This window comes from Octodon degus, unplaced genomic scaffold (assembly GCF_000260255.1).
Source record: "Octodon degus isolate 3935 unplaced genomic scaffold, OctDeg1.0 scaffold00100, whole genome shotgun sequence".
Taxonomy (NCBI): Eukaryota; Metazoa; Chordata; class Mammalia; order Rodentia; family Octodontidae; genus Octodon; species Octodon degus.
This window is the reverse complement of record NW_004524676.1, coordinates 7635360-7659030: the sequence shown is the minus strand read 5'-3', so window position 1 is coordinate 7659030 and position 23671 is coordinate 7635360. Positions and strand designations below refer to the sequence as shown.

The window sequence follows — 23671 nt, the reverse complement described above, 5'->3', positions numbered from 1 at the left end:
TCAGTGTTCCAAGTACTCATTTTTTCCCCTTTCTGTTTAATGTACTGGTTTGCTGAAGGGTATTTTAACACTAGTAGAACACAGTCTGTGGGATTGAACAGGTAAAATCTGTAATCCTGGCTATTCCAAGACACTACCCTGCAGAACTTCAGTTTTCTCATCTACATGAGTAAACAATCGCTTGCTATATATTCTGCTGAGTATTAAATAAAAACGGTGTTATCATGAGGCTAAACTACTACAAAAACAGTAGGGTTGCACATACAAATCTTTAAGTAGGCACTTGAGAAAGTGGTAGTTATTCTTAGTGCAGCTATTATTTGGAATAGAGGTGATCTCTGCAGAAAGTAGATTTGCCCTCCATTCGGCTTGCTCAGGCCAGCAGGTTCTTCAAGCCTTTGAAGAGAAAGTGCTTGCCCCAACTGTATTCATTTATTCAACTGATACTAAATGCCTACTCAATGGGTTATTTTAGTTTATAGAATAGACAAAAGTTTCTGTCCTCATCAGATTTATACTTTAATAAAGAAGTAGACATTTGAATAATATGATATAAAATTATGTTTTATTTTTTGTCACATCTTTACGTCATGTAATAAATGTCACCTTACTTTTGCTTTTGGTATTACATATTAAACAGCCTTCACAGTGCTACCACTGATCTCTGTGGTCTCTGACTTCACTGTTAGCCCAGTATTCTTTGGGCGGGGGGGATATACCCTTGTTAATCCTAGCACCAGTGGAGAGGCAGTGGAATAGCATTTCCCCCAGCAGTTTGCAGCCCAAGAATGATTGAGAATACTGATTTTCAAAAGTTAGGCTGAAGAGCAAGGGGTATCCCGTGAGCCCTTGTTCATGCCATGCTAGGTGAAATTATAGAGGTTGAAGAACACAGACTAGTCTACCATACTTAACAGGTCTTGAAAGCAGGCCCCTAGCATGAGACACTGTGCTCCAGCGTCTGCGACTAGCTGGGGACCACTCCAGGAGATCTAGGTCTGTTAGCTCACAATTTGGCACTTTTTATTTGTCCTGTGTATCTAAAGTGTCCTTTGGAAAAGTCTTTGCCCTTCCACTGGCTTCTGTGACAGGTTTCTCAGATTTGCAAAGAGATGAAAAAGTTGAGAAGAACAAGAAGCTTTAGGACAGTGACCCTGCTAGTCATCACTCCTTTGGGTTGTCAGGAGGGCCAGGTGGGAGGGAATGGACTGTTGCCATTTTTCTCCTTTGGCTCAGTAGCCATTTGATCATGGAATATTTTGAGTAGGGTTCTTTGGTATCTACTATGATTTGGTTTTAAATGTTTTGAGTCAGACTGATGAGAAATCTTAAGAATCCATAGTACCTGGTTAGATTCATACGTCCACCAGCACAAACCCTTTGGAAAGAGAAGCATTGTGGTGGTGAACCTCTGCGTGTCTGCCACAGCTGCACACAGAGCCCTCTGTCAGCACAGGAGCCAGACGCCCCGAAGCCAGGCATCAGATATTCAGGTTTAAGTGCAGCACTGGCACTTTGTGGTAGGTGGTTTGGGGATGCAGTGTGGACGCCCGGTCCCTAAAAGGCTCGCCGTCACTGTTGTGGCCTAGCACCTGGAGAAGTGATACACTTCCTCACACAGTGTTCTTTCATGCAAGGAAGGAAGCTATGCCAAACTCTTCTGTTGTGCTTGAGGTGTCTGTTTAACATATGCCGATAACAACATTGGTGTCATTTCACACTCAGGTGCAATCATTAGGTAGCTAGTTATTACCTCATTGCAGAGTGTTCTTAAAGACTGTAAATGAATGCTTTTGTTAGTAAAAGTACTTGCATTACTCATAAACCTGCTCACTTTTCTTTTTCCACCCATAGTCCTACTTTCTTCCAGGCAGAGCTATGGATCAAAGAATTGTAAGTCACTTATTTTTAATGTTATTTTTCCTTTATAGTAATTTCATTGTCACTTACACAAAATGAAACAATTAACTAATTGTCCTGCTTCCTTCTAGTTAATAAGAATTACCTATTTGTAGTCTTAAGTTACTGAATTTTTAACAACTTACCAGTCCAGTTGTTTAAATAGAAAGTGACAAAATGTTGTATTTTTGGTTAAGCTTTATAAGATAGTAAAACGGTAAATATAAGAAATGATAAATATTATCAAGTTTATTCAGTACAAGAATCGATGGGTCCAAGTGACACCTGCCTGAACATTGCTTAGGGCAGTCAGTACGCAGCCAGGTGCGCTGCCTGATTGGTGCTGGGAAAACTGTCAAGTGGTGAATTTGGGATATTACTGCTTTTGTGTTTATTTAACTTCATAAAAATTGTTGAGGCTAAACTGAATTGAAAAATATTTCAAAGTTAGGTATTTATATAAAGAAAAAGGGCTGGGGAGATAGCTGAGTAGTCTTAAGTGCCTGCCTGGCAAGCACAAGGAGCTGAGTTTTATCCCTGGTACCACATGCTGTGTAGGCCCAGGGCACCGAGTCAGCCACCAAAACTGGACGTGGTGGCCCAGGCCTATAATCCCAGCACTGGGGAAGCTGAGACAGGAGGATCACTGAGTCCAAACTGTGTAGCGAGACCCTGTACCAAGTAAATAGATTAATTAATTTTTAAAAGGAAAGAGAAATACCAGGTGTGGTGGTACATGCCTATAAATCCCAGCACTTAGGAGGTTGAGACAAGAGGATTGCTGCAAGTTTGAGATCAGCCTGGGGGCTATAAAACTGAGCACAAGGCCAGCACAAACTGAGTAGCAAGGCCCTGTCCCAAGAAACAAAATATATGTGTGTAATATTATATATATATATATATACATTATAAATAATTATATAAATATATGTGTGTGTGTGTGTGTGTGTGTGTGTCCATCCTTAACTTTGGTATGAGTAAAACTAATTTATTGAATAATTTTAGAGTTTGCAAAATCACTGAAAGGATATCGCTTCCAGCTCATGTTTTTGTACTTCTAACTTTCTAGATCCCTGGGTCATTATGACTTTTTAACAAATAAACCATCAGAAACATAATTTAAAGCCTCCCTACTCCAGTAGTTTCTCTCCTGTGCTGTAGTCTGTTTGGCATTTCCAGACGAGGCTTCGCTCTCATCAGAGCCTTAGAAGCACGTTTAAACAAGCGCTGCGTAGTCACAGATGTCTGCAGAAGCAGCCACCCGCGTTCAGCAGCACAGTGAGGTGCTCGGGTGGTCTGTGCTAGAGTGGTGCATAGTGGTAGTTGTATGTCCTCACAGAGATGTGGTGAGGTGTGAGTTAGGGCGCGGGGCGGGACTGTGCGTGCGCAGCCCAAGTGCAACACCACGTGTCAGCAGCACGCGTGGTGCTACGAGGTGGTCTACACGTGTCACTCTTTATTTTCTAGAACTAGTGTCTACGATTCTCGAGCACGGGAAAGATTGCGCCAGATCGAGGAGCAAAAGGCACTAGCTTTGCAACTTCAAAACCAGGTAAAAATACTGAGAGGAGGTTGTAAATAGTGCATTCAAGTCAGGGCTGTGTTGGAAGGTTGTCTGGCTTCTGGTGCCTGCTGCTGGGCTTGCAGGGCCATGTGTCTCAGCATTTTGTTGTAAGTGGTTTATGCTCTTGGTTTGCCCAGCTCAAATGACTCAGGATAATACAGAAGTCAGAGAGATTTCTGCATTTTATCCCACTTATTTTGAAGTTTTGTCTTCCAGAGATTACAGGAACAAGAACATTCAGTACATGATTCCGTAGAACTGCATCTTCGTGTACCCCTTGAAAAGGAGATCCCTGTTACAATCGCCCAAGAAACAGAAAAAAAAAGTCATAAGTTACCTGATAGTGAAGATGATTTTCCTGAAATTACAGAGGTAAAGTTCATACTATAAATTCTCTCTCTCACTCTCTCTTTTTTTAATGCATTTGGTACAAGACCTCACTACACAGTTCGGGTTCATCATGATCTTCCTGTTTTCAGCCTTCCCAGTGCTGGAATTACAGATGTGGGCCACCACCCCTGGTCTCTATGGCCGGCTCAGTGCATGGCAGGTGGTGACGGGTCGAGCTCCAGTCCCTGCGCTTGCCTAAGCAGGCGCTTAGTCTGCTGAGCTATCTCGCCGGCCCTTCACACTATAAATTCTTTTACTAGCAGTTATGTTTATACAGAATACTTGGGGGGCCGGGGAGATGGCTCAGTGGAATAAGCGCTTTCCTGGCAAGCACAAGGGCCTGAGTTCAATCCCGGTTCCACCAAAAAAAAAGAATACTTGGGACAGTTTCAAGCATAAAGCAATAGGATACCTAGTATTTAAATTTGATTGAAGCCTGCTTTCAACGGTTGAAATAGCATCACAGTCGATTCAATTAAAATTGCTACTGAAACAATTTTTGAAATGCTTCTAAACCCAAGAATTCCAGAGACATTAGCAACTTAGAAATACTGATAAAAGGTCAGGGTACAGAGATTATTTGAAAACTATAATTGCAATTAGTAATGTCAGCATACATTCTTAAGTTCATGGGGTAAGATGTAGACCTTACTTTCAAACTTTTGCCCATTTCATGTAAAACTGAGCATTAGAAAAAATACATTGGTTGCTCTATTTTCTAGAAAAGTATAATTTGTTCTATAATTTGTAGAATACTAATCTATATAGTTAACACATGTAGCATGTTCTCTGTTGCCCAGTTACAGATAACTACATCAAATGTTTTCTTAAACAACTTGTAATATTTAGGCATTTTCTTGTGTGTGGATTAGTATGCAAATAATCAGGCTTGCATTTTACCCTTATAATTAAAATTCATAGTCACTTCCTTTTCTTTAAAAAAAAATAAATTTTATTGAATATTTCTATTTCTGTTTATATTGTATACTAGGCCTTTTTTTTTAAAGGATTATTGAAAATTGATGAAAGAATTATGAGTAGCTTTTAGCAACTTCTGTGCATTTGTTACAAATTCATATTTTACTTCATGTGCATTTTTACTTGGTATAGATAGACTCTCTGTCCGTGTGGTTTTGTTTTGGGATTTTTTTTTTTTTTTTCATTTTTATTTCTGGCACTGGGACACAAACTTAGGGCCTCACACAAATTATACAAGAGCTTCTACCACTGAACTACACCTTTAGATCTATTTATGCAATAATTTAGTATCAAATTTTGAGCTCTTGTTATTTTTAAGTAACAAAAACGTACTGTAGAAAGTTTGGAAAATACATTATAGACTATGTACATTTTTAAAATCTGCTCATTTATATGTGTTTTTGAACAACTCTTAGTGTTGGCATATAGCTAGGTGGTAGAGCACGTGTGTGCCTTATATGTACAAGCCCAGGGTTCCATCCCAACCAAGTAAACAAAATTGTAAAGTCCTGTCAGGTAGCTGGTGAGTGTTACATTTATAGTTATAGTTGTGCTGGATTCCATATTTTACATTTTTAAAAGCAAAATGAATACTTGTCCTAGAAAAATAGTGTCTAAACCTTTACTCTGTTACTTCCTTTTGTGGAAGCTCCTATTTCTTAGCAAATCAGTTGGGCCAGACATATAAAAGGAGATCTTGCCATAGGCTTAGGAAGTTTGTTAGCAAAGGTTATACAGGGCTAGGTCAGACCTTAGGCCTAATAGGAAACAAAGATCTGAATGTGGTGCTGGCAAAGAGAAGGGAGAAGCAGGCGGGAGCAGAAGTAATGGGGAAGGTGGTGGAGACAACACCAAAGTGTTAGCTAGGAGTGTGATCAGTGGCACATTGATAAGCAGTTGATTAATAATAAATTGAGGAGAAATCTCATTTTTCTGAAGCCATGTGTTCTCTGATACCATTTGTTTTTGTAGGAAATGGAGAAAGAAATAAAGAATGTGTTTCGTAATGGAAACCAAGATGAAGTTCTCAGCGAAGCATTCCGCTTGACCATCACGCGCAAAGATATCCAGACCCTAAACCATCTGAACTGGCTCAATGATGAGGTAATCGCACGCTCTTCTGTATGTACAAGTAGGAAACATCGAGAAGAAACGTTCTGAACAAGGTCACTTTTTCTCCAAGTGTGGTCCTTAGATGACCTGTATGAGAATTACTGCTCAAGAGCTTCCATTTTCCTAAGTATGAGGAAATATAGTGAAGATAAGCATTTTTAGCAAACATCTTGGGTATTTTTTTAATGCACTGTAAAGACTCAGAACATCTGATTTCTTGCACTTAGGATTTGGAGAAGGAGAAGACAGTGACTCCTTGGTGTTACATCACGCTTTGAGGCGCCTGTCGTGTAGGTCACATCTTTTGAGCAGAGATTTAATAGCTCTTCGTTTTGCAGCATGAAGTAATACTTTGGGGTTCCTAAAGTGAACCCAGTTCTCCTGCCCTTTCTGCATCTACTTGTTTTAGGTCATTACATTATAAGTGACAAGCATTCTGAAATACCTTTCATTTAGACATACTTTTTTTGTTTTTTTTGTTTTGGTGGATCCGGGGATTGAACTCAGGCCCTTGCACTTGCCAGGGAAGCGCTTATTCCTGAGCCATCTCCCCGGCCCCGTACTTTTTAAAATAACATTAAAAAGTTATTTATTGTATTGGGGAGAAATGTGTGTCCATTACCTTCTAATTTCAAGTAAGTATACTAAATACACTATGATCTTTATTTTTTTCTTGCATTTCTAATCAGATTTTACTGCTGCATTTTAGATATACACAGTAATAGTAATCACATTCATCATAGAGCATTTGTACATGATATAACTTGTTTCTTTTTCTTTCCCCACTTCCCTGTCTTTCAGCCCCTCCTCCCCTCTTCATTTACAAAAGCTTTGTTTCCATGTTTTCTTTCTTTTCTCATTCTTTTTTTTTTTTACTTTTTCTTTTCCCCCTCCCCCTTCTTGTTCTCGTCCCCACTTGAACATTTTCTTCCTGTTTCACAAAATTGGTTATGCACCTTGGTCCTTATTACTTTTGATTCTCATACCAGAGAAACAATATGGTATTTACACGTGTGTGTACACGTGTGGATTTATTTTCTTTAAGAGTATGGTTGCACCGGCCCCACCCCCTGGTGCGCTGAGCCAGTGATGGAGTCCGGGGTGGTGGCGCACGCCTGTAATCCCAGCACGTGGGAGGCAGACATCAGGAGGATCACTATGAGTCTGGTCTGTATAGTGAGACCCTGCACCTAAAAAAAATTAAATAAATAAATTTTGTTAAAAAAGAGCACGGTCGCAAGGTGTACCCACTCGCCTCATAATGTCTCAGCTTGCCCTTCTCTGTGGCAGGGCTGCTCTCCATTGTGTAAGTAAAGCCACGTCTTTTTCATCTATTCACCAGTTGTACTATGACCTTTAAATTGATCTATCTAGTTCCTAAACCTGTAGAAACCGTTTTATTTCAAAAAGTTGTTCTCATGTAGAGGAAAACTTGGGTTGGGTGTTCTTTCCAAAGATACCATCTTTGCCCAACTGGGAATATCCCTCCTGATCTTCTAAGTGAACTCAAGCTTCATAGCTCTGGAGGGTTTTTAGCGTAATCACTTAATGTTCTAGACATCCAGATCATGTTCTTGTATAAGACCTTCCAAATGATAAAACTGCACCATCTGTTGCACATTCAGTTCATGTTAGGCACTGTCCTAAGTGTTTTATTTGTTCTCATGTGGCAGTCACCGTAGCTATAGAAGTAGATACTATACTTTCATCATCTCCATGCTTAGGTAAGGAAATAAGGCATCATAGAAAAATTAAGAAACTTGCACAGACTGGGATGAAGGTGTACACCTGGAATCCCAGTATCCAGGAGGCTGAGGCAGGAGGAGTGTGAGTTCAGGGACAAGTTGAGCTACATAGTAAGTTCAAGGCCTGCCCAGACTACATACCTTGTCTCAAAAACAGAAGTTTGGGGGCTGGGGAGATGGCTCAGTGGAATAAGCACTTCCCAGGCAAGCGCAAGGGCCCGAGTTCAATCCTCAGTTCTGCCCCCCCCCAAAAAAAAAAAAAAAAAATGGAAGTTTGCAAAGTAACATAGTCACAGAGCCAATCAAATCGGGTCTTACTGCCTGAAAATCTCAAATTGGATCCTGTCTTAGGAGCAGTCATATAGAATTTAGAAGGCATATATCATGTCTAGGATCTTGATTTTCTCCGAACCAACTGGACTAGCCCTGTTGTCTCTGGTACTTGTCAGTCAGTAAGAGAAATATTTCAGAAAGTCATAACTTTCTGAGTAATATTCTTTGACTAAGAATGGAAAGATGTGTGGGTTGAGACTGGGAGATGCTACCTCTCTAACTTCTTTTGGTTCCTCAGATACTAGAATATTGGGATCTGTTATGTTGAGTGGGAGAGTTCACCAAATCAAAGGGGAAAATGACAATCAGAGATGATCAGAAGCATCTACTAAGTTGTTTTTGATCTGTGCTCTTTTGCCAGTTGTCGGCCTTTGCGAGAAGAAAGGGAAAGTTGGTTATTCTACAAGGATTATAGCCTGCTGTAAATCATGCAGAACCTTCTAGAGGGCAGCAATGAGTAGGATATGAGCTGAGTTCTTGCTGTTTACTGTGGCAGTTACCTCAGTGAAAGGTGCCTTACAGAAGCAGCATTCAGCATTCAGGACATATTTTCCATTCCCCGGGTCCATCTGAGGCTGGACTTTTAGCAAGCAAACTTAATGGAAATTACGTGGTTTAAAGGAGATGAAGGGAGGGGCCGGGGAGATGGCTCAGTAGAATAAGCACTTCCCTGGCAAGTGCAAGGGTCTGAGTTCAATCCCTGGTTCTACCAAAATAAAAAAGGAGATGAAGGGAAGGAGAGAGTCCTTGTTGACTTCATCCCTCCCACATCAAACTGACTGTGTGGAGTCCTGAATGATGTTAACCTTGAGAGTGAGTCCCCATTCATGTGTTCATGCTGAGATGCTGCTGCTGAGTTTTAAAAATACCATGTTCAAAGTACCCTATGTCTCAGGTTTTAGCTTATTGCCCTTGAGAAGCCCACATTCTGATGAATTACTAGTAGACACCTTTGATTACTGACGCTTGTTTAAGAATACTGAACTCTTTCTCAGTTGTGAATGCTTAGTTTTTTTTTTGTGTGTGTGTGTGTGTGTGTGTGTGTGCGCGGCCAGCTCAGCCCACCAGGGGGCGGGGCTGGCTGGCATGGGGTGCTGGGGGATTGAACCGCGGTCCCTGTGCTTTGCCAAGCTTGTTCCAAGTAGGTGCTTTAGACCACTGAGCCATCTCACCAGCCCCAATGCTTAGTTTTTTGCAAGTCATTTTTCTCTTTTTCTGTTCTGCTCTTCCTTCAAATAGATATTTTTTATTAACATTAATAAATTCTTTTTGATGTCCTGTAAATATTATAGAATATATTAAGAAGTTCACAATAGGGCTGGTGAGATGGCTCAGTGGTCTAAAGCACCTACTTAGAACAAGCTTAGCAAAGCACAGGGACCGTGGTTCAATCCCCCAGCACCACATGCCAGCCAGCCCTGCCCCCTGGTGGGCTGAGCTGGCCACACACACACACATAAATAAAATAAAATTTTTAAAAAAGAAGTTCACGATAAAGTGACTGTACATTATTTTTAGCCATTGGCAAAGAATGTGAGCACCAGAAGATTAAAGAAATCATATTTAGTTTTTAAAGAAAATAAAATCCAGAAATCTTGTGTATGACATCTATACAGAAAACCACTACACTGTTCTTCCCTTGTCTCTTTCTTAAAATACATACCTCAGTACCTATTCAAACAATAGGTTTTCAAGATTTTTATGAATGGACTTATATATAGATTTGGTTTAATTTTGTATAGTTTCAAAACAGTAAAGGTTGACAAGAGTGATGTTTTCCTCCACATAAAGAAATATTTCTTGGGGCTGGTGAGATGGCTCAGTGGTCTAAAGCACCTACTTAGAACAAGCTTAGCAAAGCACACAGAGACCGCGGTTCAATCCCCCAGCACCACATGCCAGCCAGCCCCGCCCCCTGGTGGGCTGAGCTGGCCACACACACACACACACACACACACACACACACACACACACATAAATAAATAAATAAAAATTTTAAAAAAAAAAGAAATATTTCTTAAAAATGTTAAGTGGGGTAACAGCTCAGTGGACCAAGGGCCTGCTTTGGCAAGCACAGGAACCAGGACCACATGCCATGCTCACCCCACCCCTGCGGCAAGCTGAGCCCAAGAGTCTGAGCTTGGTGGTACACGCCTGTAATCCCAGCATTGGGGAGGCTGAAGACAGGAGGATCACTATGAGTCCAAGCTGCATAGTGAGATCTTGTACCAAATATATAAAAAACAAAAACAAAAAATAGAATGTGGGACCTGGCTACCTTATAAAGAATATAGGCCAGGCATGATGACACGCGCCTCCACTCGCATCGCTAGCGAGGCTGAGGCAGGAAGAGCATTGCAAAGTTCCAGACCAGCCTGGGCTACAAAGCGAGCTCAAGGCCAGCCTGAACTGCCTAGCCAGACCTTGTCTTAAAAAGACAGGGAAAAAAAAAGAAGGAGAAGATGACGATGACAGTGAAGACTATAAAAGCGGGTAGAAGGTGGGTGAAATTGGGGTTAGTGTAGATAGAGATTCCTATACTTGGTTAGGAGATTAGGTATTAATTTAAAACTAATTAAGGGAAAGGGACAGTAGGATTAAACAGAAGAAGAATTAGCTGCAAAGTGCATTAAAAATCACAGTAAAGAAACAAATATTTGTAAAATAAACATCAATGCTAGAAATTGTTAATCTTTAGAGATTGATGACTTCTGGAATCCCCTCCAACTATTAAGATTTTTAGCTTAGCCATTATCTTGGGAGGCAGACTGCTGTGTAAGTACTGCATGCTAAACTGATTGCAAGGGGCTGGGGAGGTAGCTCAGTAGAGTAAGCGTAGAACAGGCAGGCGCAAGGGCCTGAGTTCAATCCCCAGTTCCACACAGGCAAATACTTTTTTTTTTTTTTGTGGAACCGGGGATTGAACTCAGGCCCTTGCCCTTGCCAGGGAAGCACTTATTCTACTGAGCCATCTTCCCGGCCCCCGGTTCCACACATAGATCAAAAACAAACAAACAAAAAAACTGATTGCAATACTGGAGTGCCAGAGAAGCAGATTGCTTTGGGCTTTGTGTTTTTCCTTATGGCCAAGTGGTTTTGTATATCTGAGAGCCTAATGATTCCTTGTTTTATAATTCAGAAATACAGGGAAATGATTTAGTATACCTTAAATTGAGCTAACTCTTGCTTCTGGTCATGATAGAGTAAGAGGGGCAAGATTTATCCTTTCAACCAGAAAGCAAAGCAAAACATAGGAAACAATTTTCAGATGCTTTCATGGGAACAGGGAGCCCTTAAGAGAAAGGAAATAAAGAGGATCACTTCCCCGGCTGATGGAAATGGGGTGTGTGTTGGGACAGGTGCTGGTAGAGCCTGTTCCATGGGACTTCCCTCCGAGTCTGGCTGAATATGGAGCTTTGTGGTTGTGAGAAGAGGTACTAGAGGCTGAGGAAAGATCTTCCAGAAAGAAGAGATTAGACCAGTATCAGGGCCTGCCTAAATGTGAAGAGTTGTTCACGTTCCAGCCAGTTATGGCAGAAAAGCTTCCTAAGTCCAAGGGCATACAGCCACTTCTTAAAAAAAGAATTGCCCCAAAGTGAAGGCAGAGACTTTGGACCCTGACTAACAAAGGCGAAGAACAAGTCTCAGAGTGATCCAGAGAATGTAACTGGTCACGAAGAAAAGTCCAGTTTTCAGAGGAACACAACAGCTAATAGCACCTGCATGAAATTGACAGGATCCAGTATCCATCAAAAATTGTTAGGCACTGTGCAATTAATATATTTTAATTACTAGGCATACAAAGAAGGAAAGTACAGTTTATGAAAAGGGAAAGACTAGTCACTAAAAATACCTGGGAATCAACAAAATGATAAAATTAACAGACAAAGATGTTAAAACAGGGTAGGCGTAATTATTGAAACTGTCCTACCAATTTGATTTGAAACTGTCTCATTGCTATTTGTTTATCAATAAAATTATGGGAAAAAAAGAGATGGCTAAGTAGTAAATACAGAAATCATATAGTGATATATTAAGAATTCACTAATAGAACGTTTTAATTTATGTTACTTTAATTAATAAATCATAGTTGTATTACAAAAAATAAAAAAATAAAACAGGGTAGGCATAATGGTGCCCGCCTGTAATGTCAGCACTTGGGAGACTGAGGCAGGAAAAATTTCCAAGAGTTCAAGGCCAGTCTGAGCTACATAGTTCAAAGCCACCCTGAACTGCATAGCAAGATCCTGTCTTTAAAAAAAAAAAAAAAAAAAAAAAAAGATATTATAAAAATATTCCACTGCAGTTCCACCAAAAAATATATGTGTGTGTGTGTGTGTATTCCATATGTTTAGGACGAAGAGGAAAAGTAAGCATTGTGAAGAAAATAATGGAATATATATGAAAAGACCCAGATTGAACTCCTGTAATTTTTTTTTTTTTTTTTTTTTTTTTTTGGCAGAACCGGGGATTGAACTCAGACCCTTGCACTTGCCAGGGAAGCACTTATCCTACTGAGCCATCTCCCTGGCCCTAACTCCTGTAATTTTTAAGTGTTGGCTTATTAGTATGTGTGTAGTATGTAATGTTTACATTCCTTGTGGGAAGTTGAACTTGTATATTTGATATAAAATGTGCATAGTATAGAACTAACAAATTAGAACTTGGAGAATAGTTTGTAAAAATGTGTGAACTTAAAGATCAGAGGTAGAAACCATCAAAAATTAAGCACAGAAGAAAGTCTGAAGGAAGATGACAAATGTGGGAAGCAGTCTAAACATGTAGGTGGTGTCTCAGGGAAAGAGGGCATTGATGACATGAGAAAAAGTGTTTGGAAAATGAGCGATGGAGGATTTCCACCATGCTGAGTGTGTGATGAGCTGCTGAGAGCCAGGGACAAGGGCAGAAGTGTAAGGGCAGTGAGCAGAGAAGACATTAGGTATAGATCAATAGAGAAGATTATTTGACTGACACTGTTAGTCCAGGAGACAGGGTAGCTGCATGTTTGTTGGTTTTATTTATTTATTTTAGAGGCAGGGTCTTTGTATGCAGTTGAGGCTGCTCTTGAGCACACATTGTAACCCATGCTGGTCTCAGCTCACAATGATCCTCCTGTCTCACTGTCCCGAGTGATGGAGTTACGGGCATGCACCACCATGCCCAGCTTGTAGCTGCACCTTTAAAGTACTAAAGAAGGAAAACAAGATGTCAGCATAAGATTCTCTACCACCACACATACCCTTCTAAAAGGAAGCAGTACTTTTTCAGACAGACAGATGCTAATCGGAGTTCACCACCACCAGGCGTGTACTGTAAGAAATGCTACAATATATTCTAACAGCAGAAGAAAACTACTGGGTGGTAATGTCCCCATGAAGGGATGAAGAGCAGTGGAAGTGCTCACAATTTTTCATATTTCTAACAATTGATGAGGGCCAGAGAGATAGCTCAGCAGTCTAAAGCGCCTGCTTAGGCAAGTGCAGAGACTGTGGGTTCGGTCCCCAACACCACATGCCGTGTCAGCCCCGTCCCCAGGATGGACTGAGCAGGCCACAAAAGGAAAAAAAAAAAATGACAGTTGATGAAAGCAGTGTACTGTGAAACTTACATGTAGAAATAAACTCTTTGAGAACCATAGCACAAAGGTGAGGACAGAATAGAAGCTTACACTTCATACTGCTCTTGTGAGGTTATTCCATTCTGCATGAAGTAGTATATGATGATAGATTCTGATGAGTTAGAGATATATGGTAAATCCTAGAGCAACTACTAAAAAAAAACCACAATACAGATATAGTTAATAATAATGGAGATTAGGCAGAATTTAGAAGTATGTAGTCAATATTAAAATAGTAATGAGATATTTTACTTTCTCTTTGAATGGAATGTACATTTTATACTCTTAGTAATCTGAGTTTGGACTAGTCATATTTCATGCACTCAATAATTACATTAGAGGACTGGGGAGATAGCTCAATCCCTGGTACTGCAAAAAAAAAATTACATTACTGTATTAGACAGTGGATTAAATAGCCAGTTACATGTGCCGGCCCTGCCCCTGGGACGTGCTGAGACGGCAATTGAGACTGGGTGTGGTGGCGTGCCTGTAATCCCAGCTCTTGGGAGGCTGTACACAGGTGGATCACTAAGAGTCCAATTAAGTAGTGAGACCCTGAACACCCTGTAGACCCTTCCCTAAAATACAAAAAATAAATAGCCAGTTATAAAACAAATTGTCAGATTGGGTAAAAATCTCTTCACAAGAAACTTGTTTTCTTTTTTGTAGTGTTAGGAATTAAGGCCAGGTTTTTAGCACTGAGCTACATTTCCCAAGCCTGTAAGAAACTTTTTTTTTCCTGTATTTTAGGGAAGGGTCTACAGGGTGTTCAGGGTCTCACTACTAGATCGGACTCATAGTGATCCACCTGTTTACAGCCTCCCAAGTGCTGGGATTATTACAGGCACACCGTACCACTCCCAGTCTCAATTGCCATTTCACCCAGCCCCGCGTTGGGGCTGGCAGGCCAGGGGATTGAACCTCTGGCCCCTCAATCCGCTGAGCCATTTGGCTGGCCCAAGAAACATTTTGAATGTAAAGACAGCTGTACAAAAGTAAAAGAATAGAAAAGACATGAAAACACTAATCAAGGAAAGATAAATGCCAGTGTTAACATTTTCTATAGTGTGCTTCAGAGCAGGAAGGATGTACTCCCAGTGACAGAGGCATTTTACGGTGAAGAGGTCAGTTGGTTAGATAAGCATGACAGCCTAAATGTGGACAGGCTCTAGTAACAGAGCTCCAGAAACTTGAATTACAAACTGATGGAAGAAATAGATGAATATGTAATTACGTTGGAGATTAATTAAAAAATTGGTAGACTGTATGAAACAGTAATGATAAACATTGGAATGGGTACATGGAGCCCGTGTGCGTCGATGTTTGTAGCTGGAAACACTTCCTTCTTCACAGTACCAGACAGTGTGTGTTCTGTCCTGGGTGGAGAAGCAGGATGGCTGCGGCATCTCCTGACTTACATTCCCCTCAGCCCCTGTTTTCTTTATCCTCCTTCACTACTAATATACAGAGTGACCTGGGAAAAGACTGTGCTGGTTTGTATCTAGCTGTCGCTCCACAGCCTTATGTGGCTATAGGTGGAGAGTTTCTAAGGTTCCTGAAGCAAGGGCTGTGATGCTGGGATAAGGATGACCACACGGGATGTGGATGGCACCACCCAAGAGGGTGGAGTGTGAAGGGACAGGCAGAGGCCGCTGTGCTCCTTGTGTGTGCTGCTTCCCCTGGCCAGCCTGTTGTGCCACGGATGGCTTCTTCTCTGCAGTAGCCCCTGCCTTGCCACCCTGCCTTGGAGCCAGTCGGCTGTGAACTTCTACAGATGTCAAGCAGACATGTATCTTTCTTTGGTCCTGCTTTGCAAATCCACCCAATACTACCAGTTGTTTCCAAAATGGAGGATTGGACAGTGCAAGACTGTGTTTCCAACATCACCTGAGAGGGAAAGGCCAAGAAGAAAAATCATAAAGCAGAGAGGCAAAGGAGGGTAGTGAGGACAAATGAAGGTAGGCTCTGCACACCAGACTACGACTGTACTGAAGCCGCAGCCAGCCACGCAGGCTAATCACCCTTCTGTGAGCTTCATTTTCACAAGGAAAGAGGTGTCTTTGTTATTCAGCAATAATGTAGGCTCATGGGTAGAAAAATATTCCTACCTAATTGGCGATGGAAAAATAAGACCTCATAAGGAAGTGCTATACCATGGTCACTTTATTTTTATTGCAGTCAGGAGCTGGAACCACAGTTCATACTAGAATGGTGGGGTATGGGTGGGATGATTTGGTTTGGTTCTGGGTCAAACGTTCTTCACATCCTGAATACACATATTTAATGGAAATGATGAGCTAGTCCTGTTCATACCTTGGTGATAGTTTCCAAGGAGTAGTTAAAGGACTGATGCTTACTACAGAGAAGCAGACCCCAGAGCTTTAAGACCAACTCATAGAACAAACCCTGGAAATAGGTTGTCTTCAGGGAATAAGGAAACACTAGGCCAAAATGAGCTAAATAAATTTGGTAATTGAACATGATGGATCTACCACAGCTAGTATCCTCTTATGGGTGAAATGAAATTTATCATAGCAAAAGATTTAGTGTTTCTAACATGACTCATTGCCTTCCACATTGTATTATTTATCTCTTTGAAGTGTTTCTTAAAATGAACCCTGATAAACCTGAGATTTATGCAAGGTCACATAAAAGTAAAACGGCCTGTCAGGTGTACTCTAAAAAGTTGTTCTAATATTTGTTGTTTGAATCTACATCTGTGAGAAAAAACTTAACATATGGTCACAATGAAGAAAGCCTTCCTTCTTGGTTCCTTTAATATTACTGGGTCAGATCTTATGATTGATTGACTTTCTCAAACCATAATAGTCAAAGTGCTGCTTCTTGGTTAATCCTGTGGCCTTTGTGGTTGACAAGCATAAATGACTGTGAAAGTCAGTATGGGTTGGGTACTGTGCAGCCTGCGGTCCCCGCACTCTGCGATGCTGAGGCAGATGCACAAAGGTTTCAGGCCCAGCCTGGCAACTGGGTGATTTTTAAAATCATTCCTCAAAATTTAAAAACAATTTTTTGACGGATTAGGGATGTAGTTCAGTGCAAAGGCCCTTGGTTCAGTCAGTAGCACTGCCAGTAGAATATCCAGAAGTAAAATTGGAAAAATGGCTTTTGTCCCCTTACACATGTCCTGGTCTCTGCTTGAGAGTAATACTATGCCTTGTACTTTTAGAACTTTTTCTAAATTAAACTGGAAGATTCACAGTGTAAATGTGGGAAGGGTTAAAAATCAAGTCCACTGTTTAGGAAATATTTTACTTTTAAATACCTGCGGAAATAATTTGGCTAGTTTACTGGGCAAGAAGGAAAATAAAAATAGAAGTGGTTCTTTTAAGTTGTGATAATACAGAAGATTGACTAATCCTTTGTTTGAAAACTGTAGGTTTTCCCTTTTCAGCTTTAGTCTGGCAGCTCTTCAGATAAAATCACAAAAGAGCAAAGACAGCCCTCCCAGCCTCAGAAAGGCCGCAGGGACAAGCAGAGCTCATGGCCAAGGCTGTGCAGGCAGCAGGGACAACTCCCTGGGCACCAGAAACCACAGCAGACAAATAAGAGGCCAATGTGGGCCCCAGAAGGAGTGACAAGTGGGCGCACATTGGAAGCAACAGTAGTGGTATAGTGGCAAGACAAACAGTAGACACCAGTTCCCTATTTCAAAAGGATTTAAGATCTGCTGAAGCCAGTAGAGCCGGGAGAACCTTGTGGGCTGGAACGGCTGTTGCCAGTGGGGGACAAGGAAATCTTTGGCTACACACACACACACACGCACGCACGCACGCTGTGGCCATTATTGCTTCTCTTTCATCTTGAACACTGTGATCCCTTCTCTCATTTCTTTTTCCTTCCTCTTTAGCCCTCCTCTGTGAGATGACGTGTAGATTCTCTTTGTTCTTCAGTTCCTAGCTTATTTTGGGTATGACTGTGTCTTGGCTGAACTATTGCAGTTTTTCTCATTTGGGCAGAGTAACAGCTGAAAAACGGAAGAGACATTTGGATCTGAACTGCCTCAGATGTCAGATTACACACCCTCAGCTAATGAGAAGCAGTATTAAGGCCACCAGGCTCCCTCCTCCTGGGAAATGGGGATGTGGAAAGGGGCTCAGAGCGTCCCTTAGTTGGGAGGAAGCCGTCTCCCTCCGTGGAGGAGCCTTGGTTGGAGGTGGAGCAAGAAGGCTTTTCGTATATTGGATCACTAGTTCTGTTCTTGTTCGATGGTGTCAGGTAGTATTGACACTTGTGTCTTTTGTTCTGTTTGAACTGAGGACTGCCAAGGTGCTGCCTCTGACAGCTGCTGGAGCAGGCGTGTCTGTGGCATCGTGTGCTCGGCGGTCCTTGCTACTTTATCTCATTGCTCTTATGTCTCCCTGTATTTCGCTGTCTGCTAAGAGGTACAACCTGACTGCCCAGGAAGGGTTGGCCTGCACTGACCTGCAGGGCGTCCGCCTGTTCACCGTGGCTTTAGGGTTGAGGGTGTAGCCTCATAACCTGACGAACACTGGGATAGGCAGAATACCAGAAGAAACGTATCAGTCCTTTCTGGTTAACCTCTCCATCATAGAAAGTAGTTAGGCCTAGAAGTCTGTTCTGGCAGGCAGATCATTCCAGCATTAGTAGCTGCTCCAGTCACAAAGCTGGAGGCATCATTTAGCACCATAGACCCTTGGGCAGAGTTAGACTGAGAACTTGGATTGGAGACTACACCATTCTAATTGTGCTTTGATTCATCATCATTACTGAAAACAACTGAGCTTCAGTTAACTAGTGGGCTTCACACAGCAGAGAACTAGTGCAGCCTGAGTCCTCTGGGCCTCTTGTTTCCATGGTCAGAGCTGCAGGCAGAACAGTGTCTTTCTTCAGACCCAGCCTCCCCGTCTGAGCTCTGCTTGTGGTGAGTGTGGTTTCCCTGTGGCTGCTTGAGCCTCCTCATCTATAGGCCCTTTCTCTAGACCATACTCTGGTGTGTTCCTGGCAGCGTTCCCTGCTCCCTGCCCAGTGCGTAGGTGCCTACTGTTCGGCAGCAGCTCACTGCTCTGGCATCCGGGTGTGTAAATATTTGTCAAAGGACGGGGGCATTTTCCCATTCCTCAAAAAGCATTCTGAAAAATGCGCCTGTTTGCTTAGTCCTATTTCCAAGTTGTGGCTCAGTTAGCCCATTCATTCCTAGCAATTGACAGACACTAGCTGGCCTCAGCTGCCCACATAAAGTAAGCAGGCAGTGACTGCTGGGCCTAAAGGAGTTATAGACAGTTTCGCCACTGTGAAAGACATGTTCCTTTAACAGGAGAATTTACGTGTCCTATATCAAGCATTTTCATTTCTGTCACTCACACTTGACGTTGAAGAATAAGTGGAGTCAGTAAAGATGAGAAAGCTAGGCATACGGATTCTGCAGGGCAGTATTGTCCTTCATCGTTGTGACTTTAGGTCTCGTGTGTTCTCGGTTTTTAGACGCCTGTACCTGGGTTTGCCTCATGATGTTGGCATTGGTGAGCCCACTATCCGTTTGTAGGTATTTGATTGATGGTCTGTCCTGTCTCTTGCTCCTACTTGAAAGCAGAACAGTTTGCCTTTATATTAGGGTTTATGAGGCCAAAAGGGCAGACTAAATCATGGAACAGAACTTGTATCTTTGTTAAGACCAAGTAACTGTCATTTAAAGTTCTAACCATTGACCTTAGCTCTAAGCTCAGTCTGTTCACACTGTCCCCCCAGTATAGTCAGGACATGCTGTGTACTTTATTAAGCTGCTCATGCCCATTCCCTTCATCTTTTCTGGGCTTCCCCTTATGACACCCCTTTGTCTTCAGTCTCTAGTCTTTTGCTCCATAAGACTGGTCAGCATCTTCCCATTTAAATTAAAAAAAAAAAAAAAAAAATCTTCCCATTTGTCTCCTCGGCTGTAGGGTGGTATGCCAGCTCCTCGTTGTTTGTAACTGCCTCAGCTCTTTCCTACTAGTTGCTAGTTAATATAGGGACATGAAGCTGTTGTGTGTTCATCTGTTGGCTGATCAGGAAACTAATATATACTCTTCAACACAACTGCTTTTTCTTTGTTTTTGTCTCTCTTCTGGTGACATAATTTTTTTAGTAGTGCGTATTTGGAATTCATGACTGGGGAGATGCTCAGTAGAAGAAGCGCTTGCCTGGCAAGCACAAGGGCCTGAGTTCAATCCCCAGTTCCAGAAAAAAAAAAGGAATTCATGTGGCACATAGTCATCTGTGGGGGTGATTACAAGTTGCATACCACAACTTCTCTTCTCTTTCCTTCCCCTCCCCCACCAGGTCCCTTACCCTGTTTTTCATTCTTGTTGATAATGTTCATCTTAGCTAATGTCACAGTATATATTTATATTAATTGAGGTTGTTAGGTTCCTGTACATGACATATCTTTTTTTCTTTCTTTCTTTTTTTTTTTTTTCCGGAACCGTGGCTTGAACTCAGATTCTTGCGCTTGCCAGGGAAGTGCTTATTCTACTGAACCATCTCCCTGACTCCTGACATATCTTTATTCTACTTCTTTCTGTCCTTTTCCTCTTCCTTGTGCTTCTTCCCTGGGACCACTTCCCTATTGCAAGAGACCCATCTCCTCATCCCCCTTCATGCATTCTTTTTTACTCTTTTTGTACTTTGCCTCTCTCAGATGAGAGATACCATATGGTATTTAAACTTGTGTATCTGGTTTATTTCACCCAACATTATATTTTCTAGGTGCATCCATTTTCCTAAAAATGTCGCAAATCTGTCGTTCTTTATAGCATAATAATATTCCATCATACATAGATAGCACATTTTCTTTATCCAGTCATTGCTGATAAATATACACGCTGTTTCCAGGCTTTGCTATTGTGAGTTGTGCTGCTGTAAACATTGGTGCATGTATTTCTGTAGGAGAAAGGTTTAAGCTGTTTGGAGAAGATCCTAATAAGGGACTCATTGGGCCATGTGGAATCTCTACTTCCAGTTCTTTTTTTTTTTTTTTTTTTTTTTTTGTGGTACTGGGGATTGAACTCATGACTTACTCTACTGAGCTATCTCCCTGGCCCTAGTTCCAGTTCTTTGAGGAATCTCATTGATTTTCTCAGAGGTTGTATTGGTTTACATTCCTATTAGCAGTGAAGGAGGGTTTCTCTTTTACCACAGCCTCACCAGCATTTGCTATTGTTTGATTTCTTATAATTGCCATTCATTCTGGAATGAATGGAGCATTGTTTTAATTTGTGGTTCTCTACTGGCCAGAGATGTTGAGTATTTTTTCATATATTTGTTGACCATTTGTATTTCTTCCTCTCTGAAGTCTCAGTTCATTTCTCTTGCTCATTTTTTGACTGGATATTTAATTTTAGGTGATTTAATTTTTTTAATTTTTTGTTTATTCTAGGCATTAGTCTTCTGTCTGAGGAGCAGCTGACAAAAATTTTTCCCATTCTGTAGGCTGTCTCTTCACTCTACTGATTGATTCTTTTGCTATACAGATGCTTTGTAGTCTGATAAACCCATTAGTTGATTTGTGTTATTATTTATTATTATTTGTTGTTATGTGCATAAGGTTTTTGACCCTCTGTTCATGTGATGAAGCTGTTAAGCATTGAAGCCTTCATTACATTGATTATGAAACAAGAGCAAACGCTGCTCAACACACCAGCTGCTGTTTTGTTGTTGTTTTGGTTTGGTTTGGTTTTTTCTCCTTTTCATTTTTAGTTTTTTGAGAAAGGATCTCACTGCATTGTCCAGGCTGGTCTTAAACTCACAATGGAGCCCAAACTGGCCTCAAACTAATGATGATCCTCCTGCCTCAGTCTTCTGAGTACTGGGATTATGAGCATGCGTCCCATGCCCAGATACAGTGGTTATGTTTACATAGCACAGCTATTTTTTAATGTCGGTTCTGTTGTGTAATTTCTTCTCACAGATCATCAATTTCTACATGAATATGCTAATGGAGCGAAGTAAAGAAAAAGGATTGCCAAGTGTGCATGCATTTAATACCTTTTTCTTCACTAAGTTAAAAACAGCTGGTTACCAGGCAGTAAAGCGCTGGACAAAGAAAGTGGATGTGTTTTCTGTTGACCTTCTTCTGGTGCCCATCCACTTGGGTGTGCACTGGTGTCTGGCTGTAAGTACTTCCTTTTTTAATAAAAATGTAAAGAGATGTGCATAATTGTGGAACTCACAGGGTTCTGAGTAGCAGTTCTACATCTTGTGTACTTGATCTTAGCCAAAGGGCCAACAAGTGGTTAGTTGTACATCATCTACATCTTTCCTTGATTATTGAAAGAAAAAATAGTGTTTAGTAGTAGGCTGGCTAAAAATCAAATCATTGGGGCCGGGGAGATGGCTCAATAGAGTAAGGGCCTGAGTTCAATGCCCAGTTCCACCAAAAAAATTAAAAATAACCAAATCATTGAACTTTCTGTCTAGAGTGAGAAATACTTAGACATTGAGGAAAGCTGTGGGATTCCTTTGCTGGAAATATTTGAAAGGGAGCTACAGAGCATTTAAGCAGCCTCAAGGCAAGGCATGAGGAGAGCAAGTAACTTCCGAGTGAAGCTGCCAGCTCAGATTCTGTGACTCTTTTGCCTCATCAGCACTTGCCTTGCATGTGTAATGCAATGTTTCCTGTGACTGACCACACAGATGCATTAGCGTAATGGGTTTATAAAAGTTGAAACACTGTCTGTTTTAAACTGCATTTAGAAAGCATAAATCCAGAGAGAAGTTGTAAAGGTAAAGAAACAAAACCCAGAATCTTTTTCACTGTTTTTCCAAAATTTTGTGGGAATTATCTTGAGGTACGTTGTTTCTGTACCTTGGGGAAGAAGAAGCCGACCCATGGGGAAGGGTTCAGGGTAGTAGTGGGTCAGTCAGCCAGTTAACCAGCCCCCAACCTGGTTCCATGTGAACAAGCCCGTTCTTTCTTCTGTAGATTAAGCATGATAGAATACAAGGTATCAGTCAGACTTCCCATGATTTCACAGGAGGCCAGCAGGATTCCAGGGCCAAAGGGAAGAAAAGCTGAGAAACTACTCTTCTTCACTTCATAAACACAGATTTTTTTTTTTTTTTTTTGGTCCTCAGGTTGTAGACTTCAGGAAGAAGAATATTACCTATTACGATTCCATGGGCGGGTTAAACAACGAAGCCTGCAGGGTCCTCTTGTAAGTAAAGGCCCTGAGAACAGAAGTTTGGGGTTGGGGATCCTGTGTTTTCCAGCAGTTAAGCTCAGTTGCTTAGTACCTTTAGGAGAGTGATTCATAAATATCTTAGTACTAATAGCAGATACTTTAAGTTTAATACACTGTTGGTGGGAATGTAGACTGCTACAAACACTGTGGAAATCAGCGTGGAGATTCCTCAGAAACCTAAGATTAGAGGTCCCATTCAACCTAGTTATTCCCCTTTGTGGGTATTTTTCCCCAAAGAATCAAAAACATCATACCACAGCAATATATATACATCCATGTTTATAGCAGCACAACTTGTAATAGGTGGATCTTGGAACTCATATGCTCATCAGCTGAGAAATAGATAAAAAAGATGTGGTATTTTTATACAGTAGAGTATTACTCAGCCTCAAAGAAGGATAAACAACAGACTTGTATGGGTAAATGGTATATAACTCGAAACCATACTCATAAGTGAAATAAATTAGATTTGTGTGTAAACATCCTATTGTCTCAGTAGTGAGAAACTGAAAGAATAAGATCCAGAATGTACAGTGGATATTTTGAAATGGGAAGAAACTTCAGAAGGAAAAAGAAACTGGGATAGGGGAAAGAAAAGAAGGAAAGAAAAAGCAAAAACATTCATAGGCAGACAGACAAGATGGTTAACATAGCTATATTACTAATTTCTCTTAATTCATTAAGGAGAAAGGTTTGTGCTAATATTGTGTGGACAATTAAATGCCTGTATCTTGGACCCTGAGTAACTAATTTAGAGGTAATGATACACAATGTATTAATCATTATTACTCTCCTATTGGGTTTTTTTTTTTTTTTTTTTTTTTTTTTTTTTTGG

The 23671-nt window shown here is 41.1% G+C and overlaps 1 protein-coding gene across 5 annotated transcripts in view; it reads left to right on the top strand.

The window, feature by feature from the left end:
• The window catches only part of Senp1 (SUMO1/sentrin specific peptidase 1), a 75956-nt gene that overhangs the window by 46376 nt on the left and 5909 nt on the right, over window positions 1-23671 (top strand). For all 5 annotated transcript variants that reach the window (XM_023723623.1, XM_023723621.1, XM_023723620.1 and 2 more), the window contains 6 exons: window positions 1855-1893; window positions 3367-3451; window positions 3680-3835; window positions 5804-5935; window positions 21564-21767; window positions 22730-22809. In XM_023723623.1, the coding sequence (XP_023579391.1) occupies window positions 1855-1893; window positions 3367-3451; window positions 3680-3835; window positions 5804-5935; window positions 21564-21767; window positions 22730-22809 (696 nt within the window). The remainder of the gene's footprint in view (window positions 1-1854; window positions 1894-3366; window positions 3452-3679; window positions 3836-5803; window positions 5936-21563; window positions 21768-22729; window positions 22810-23671) is intronic.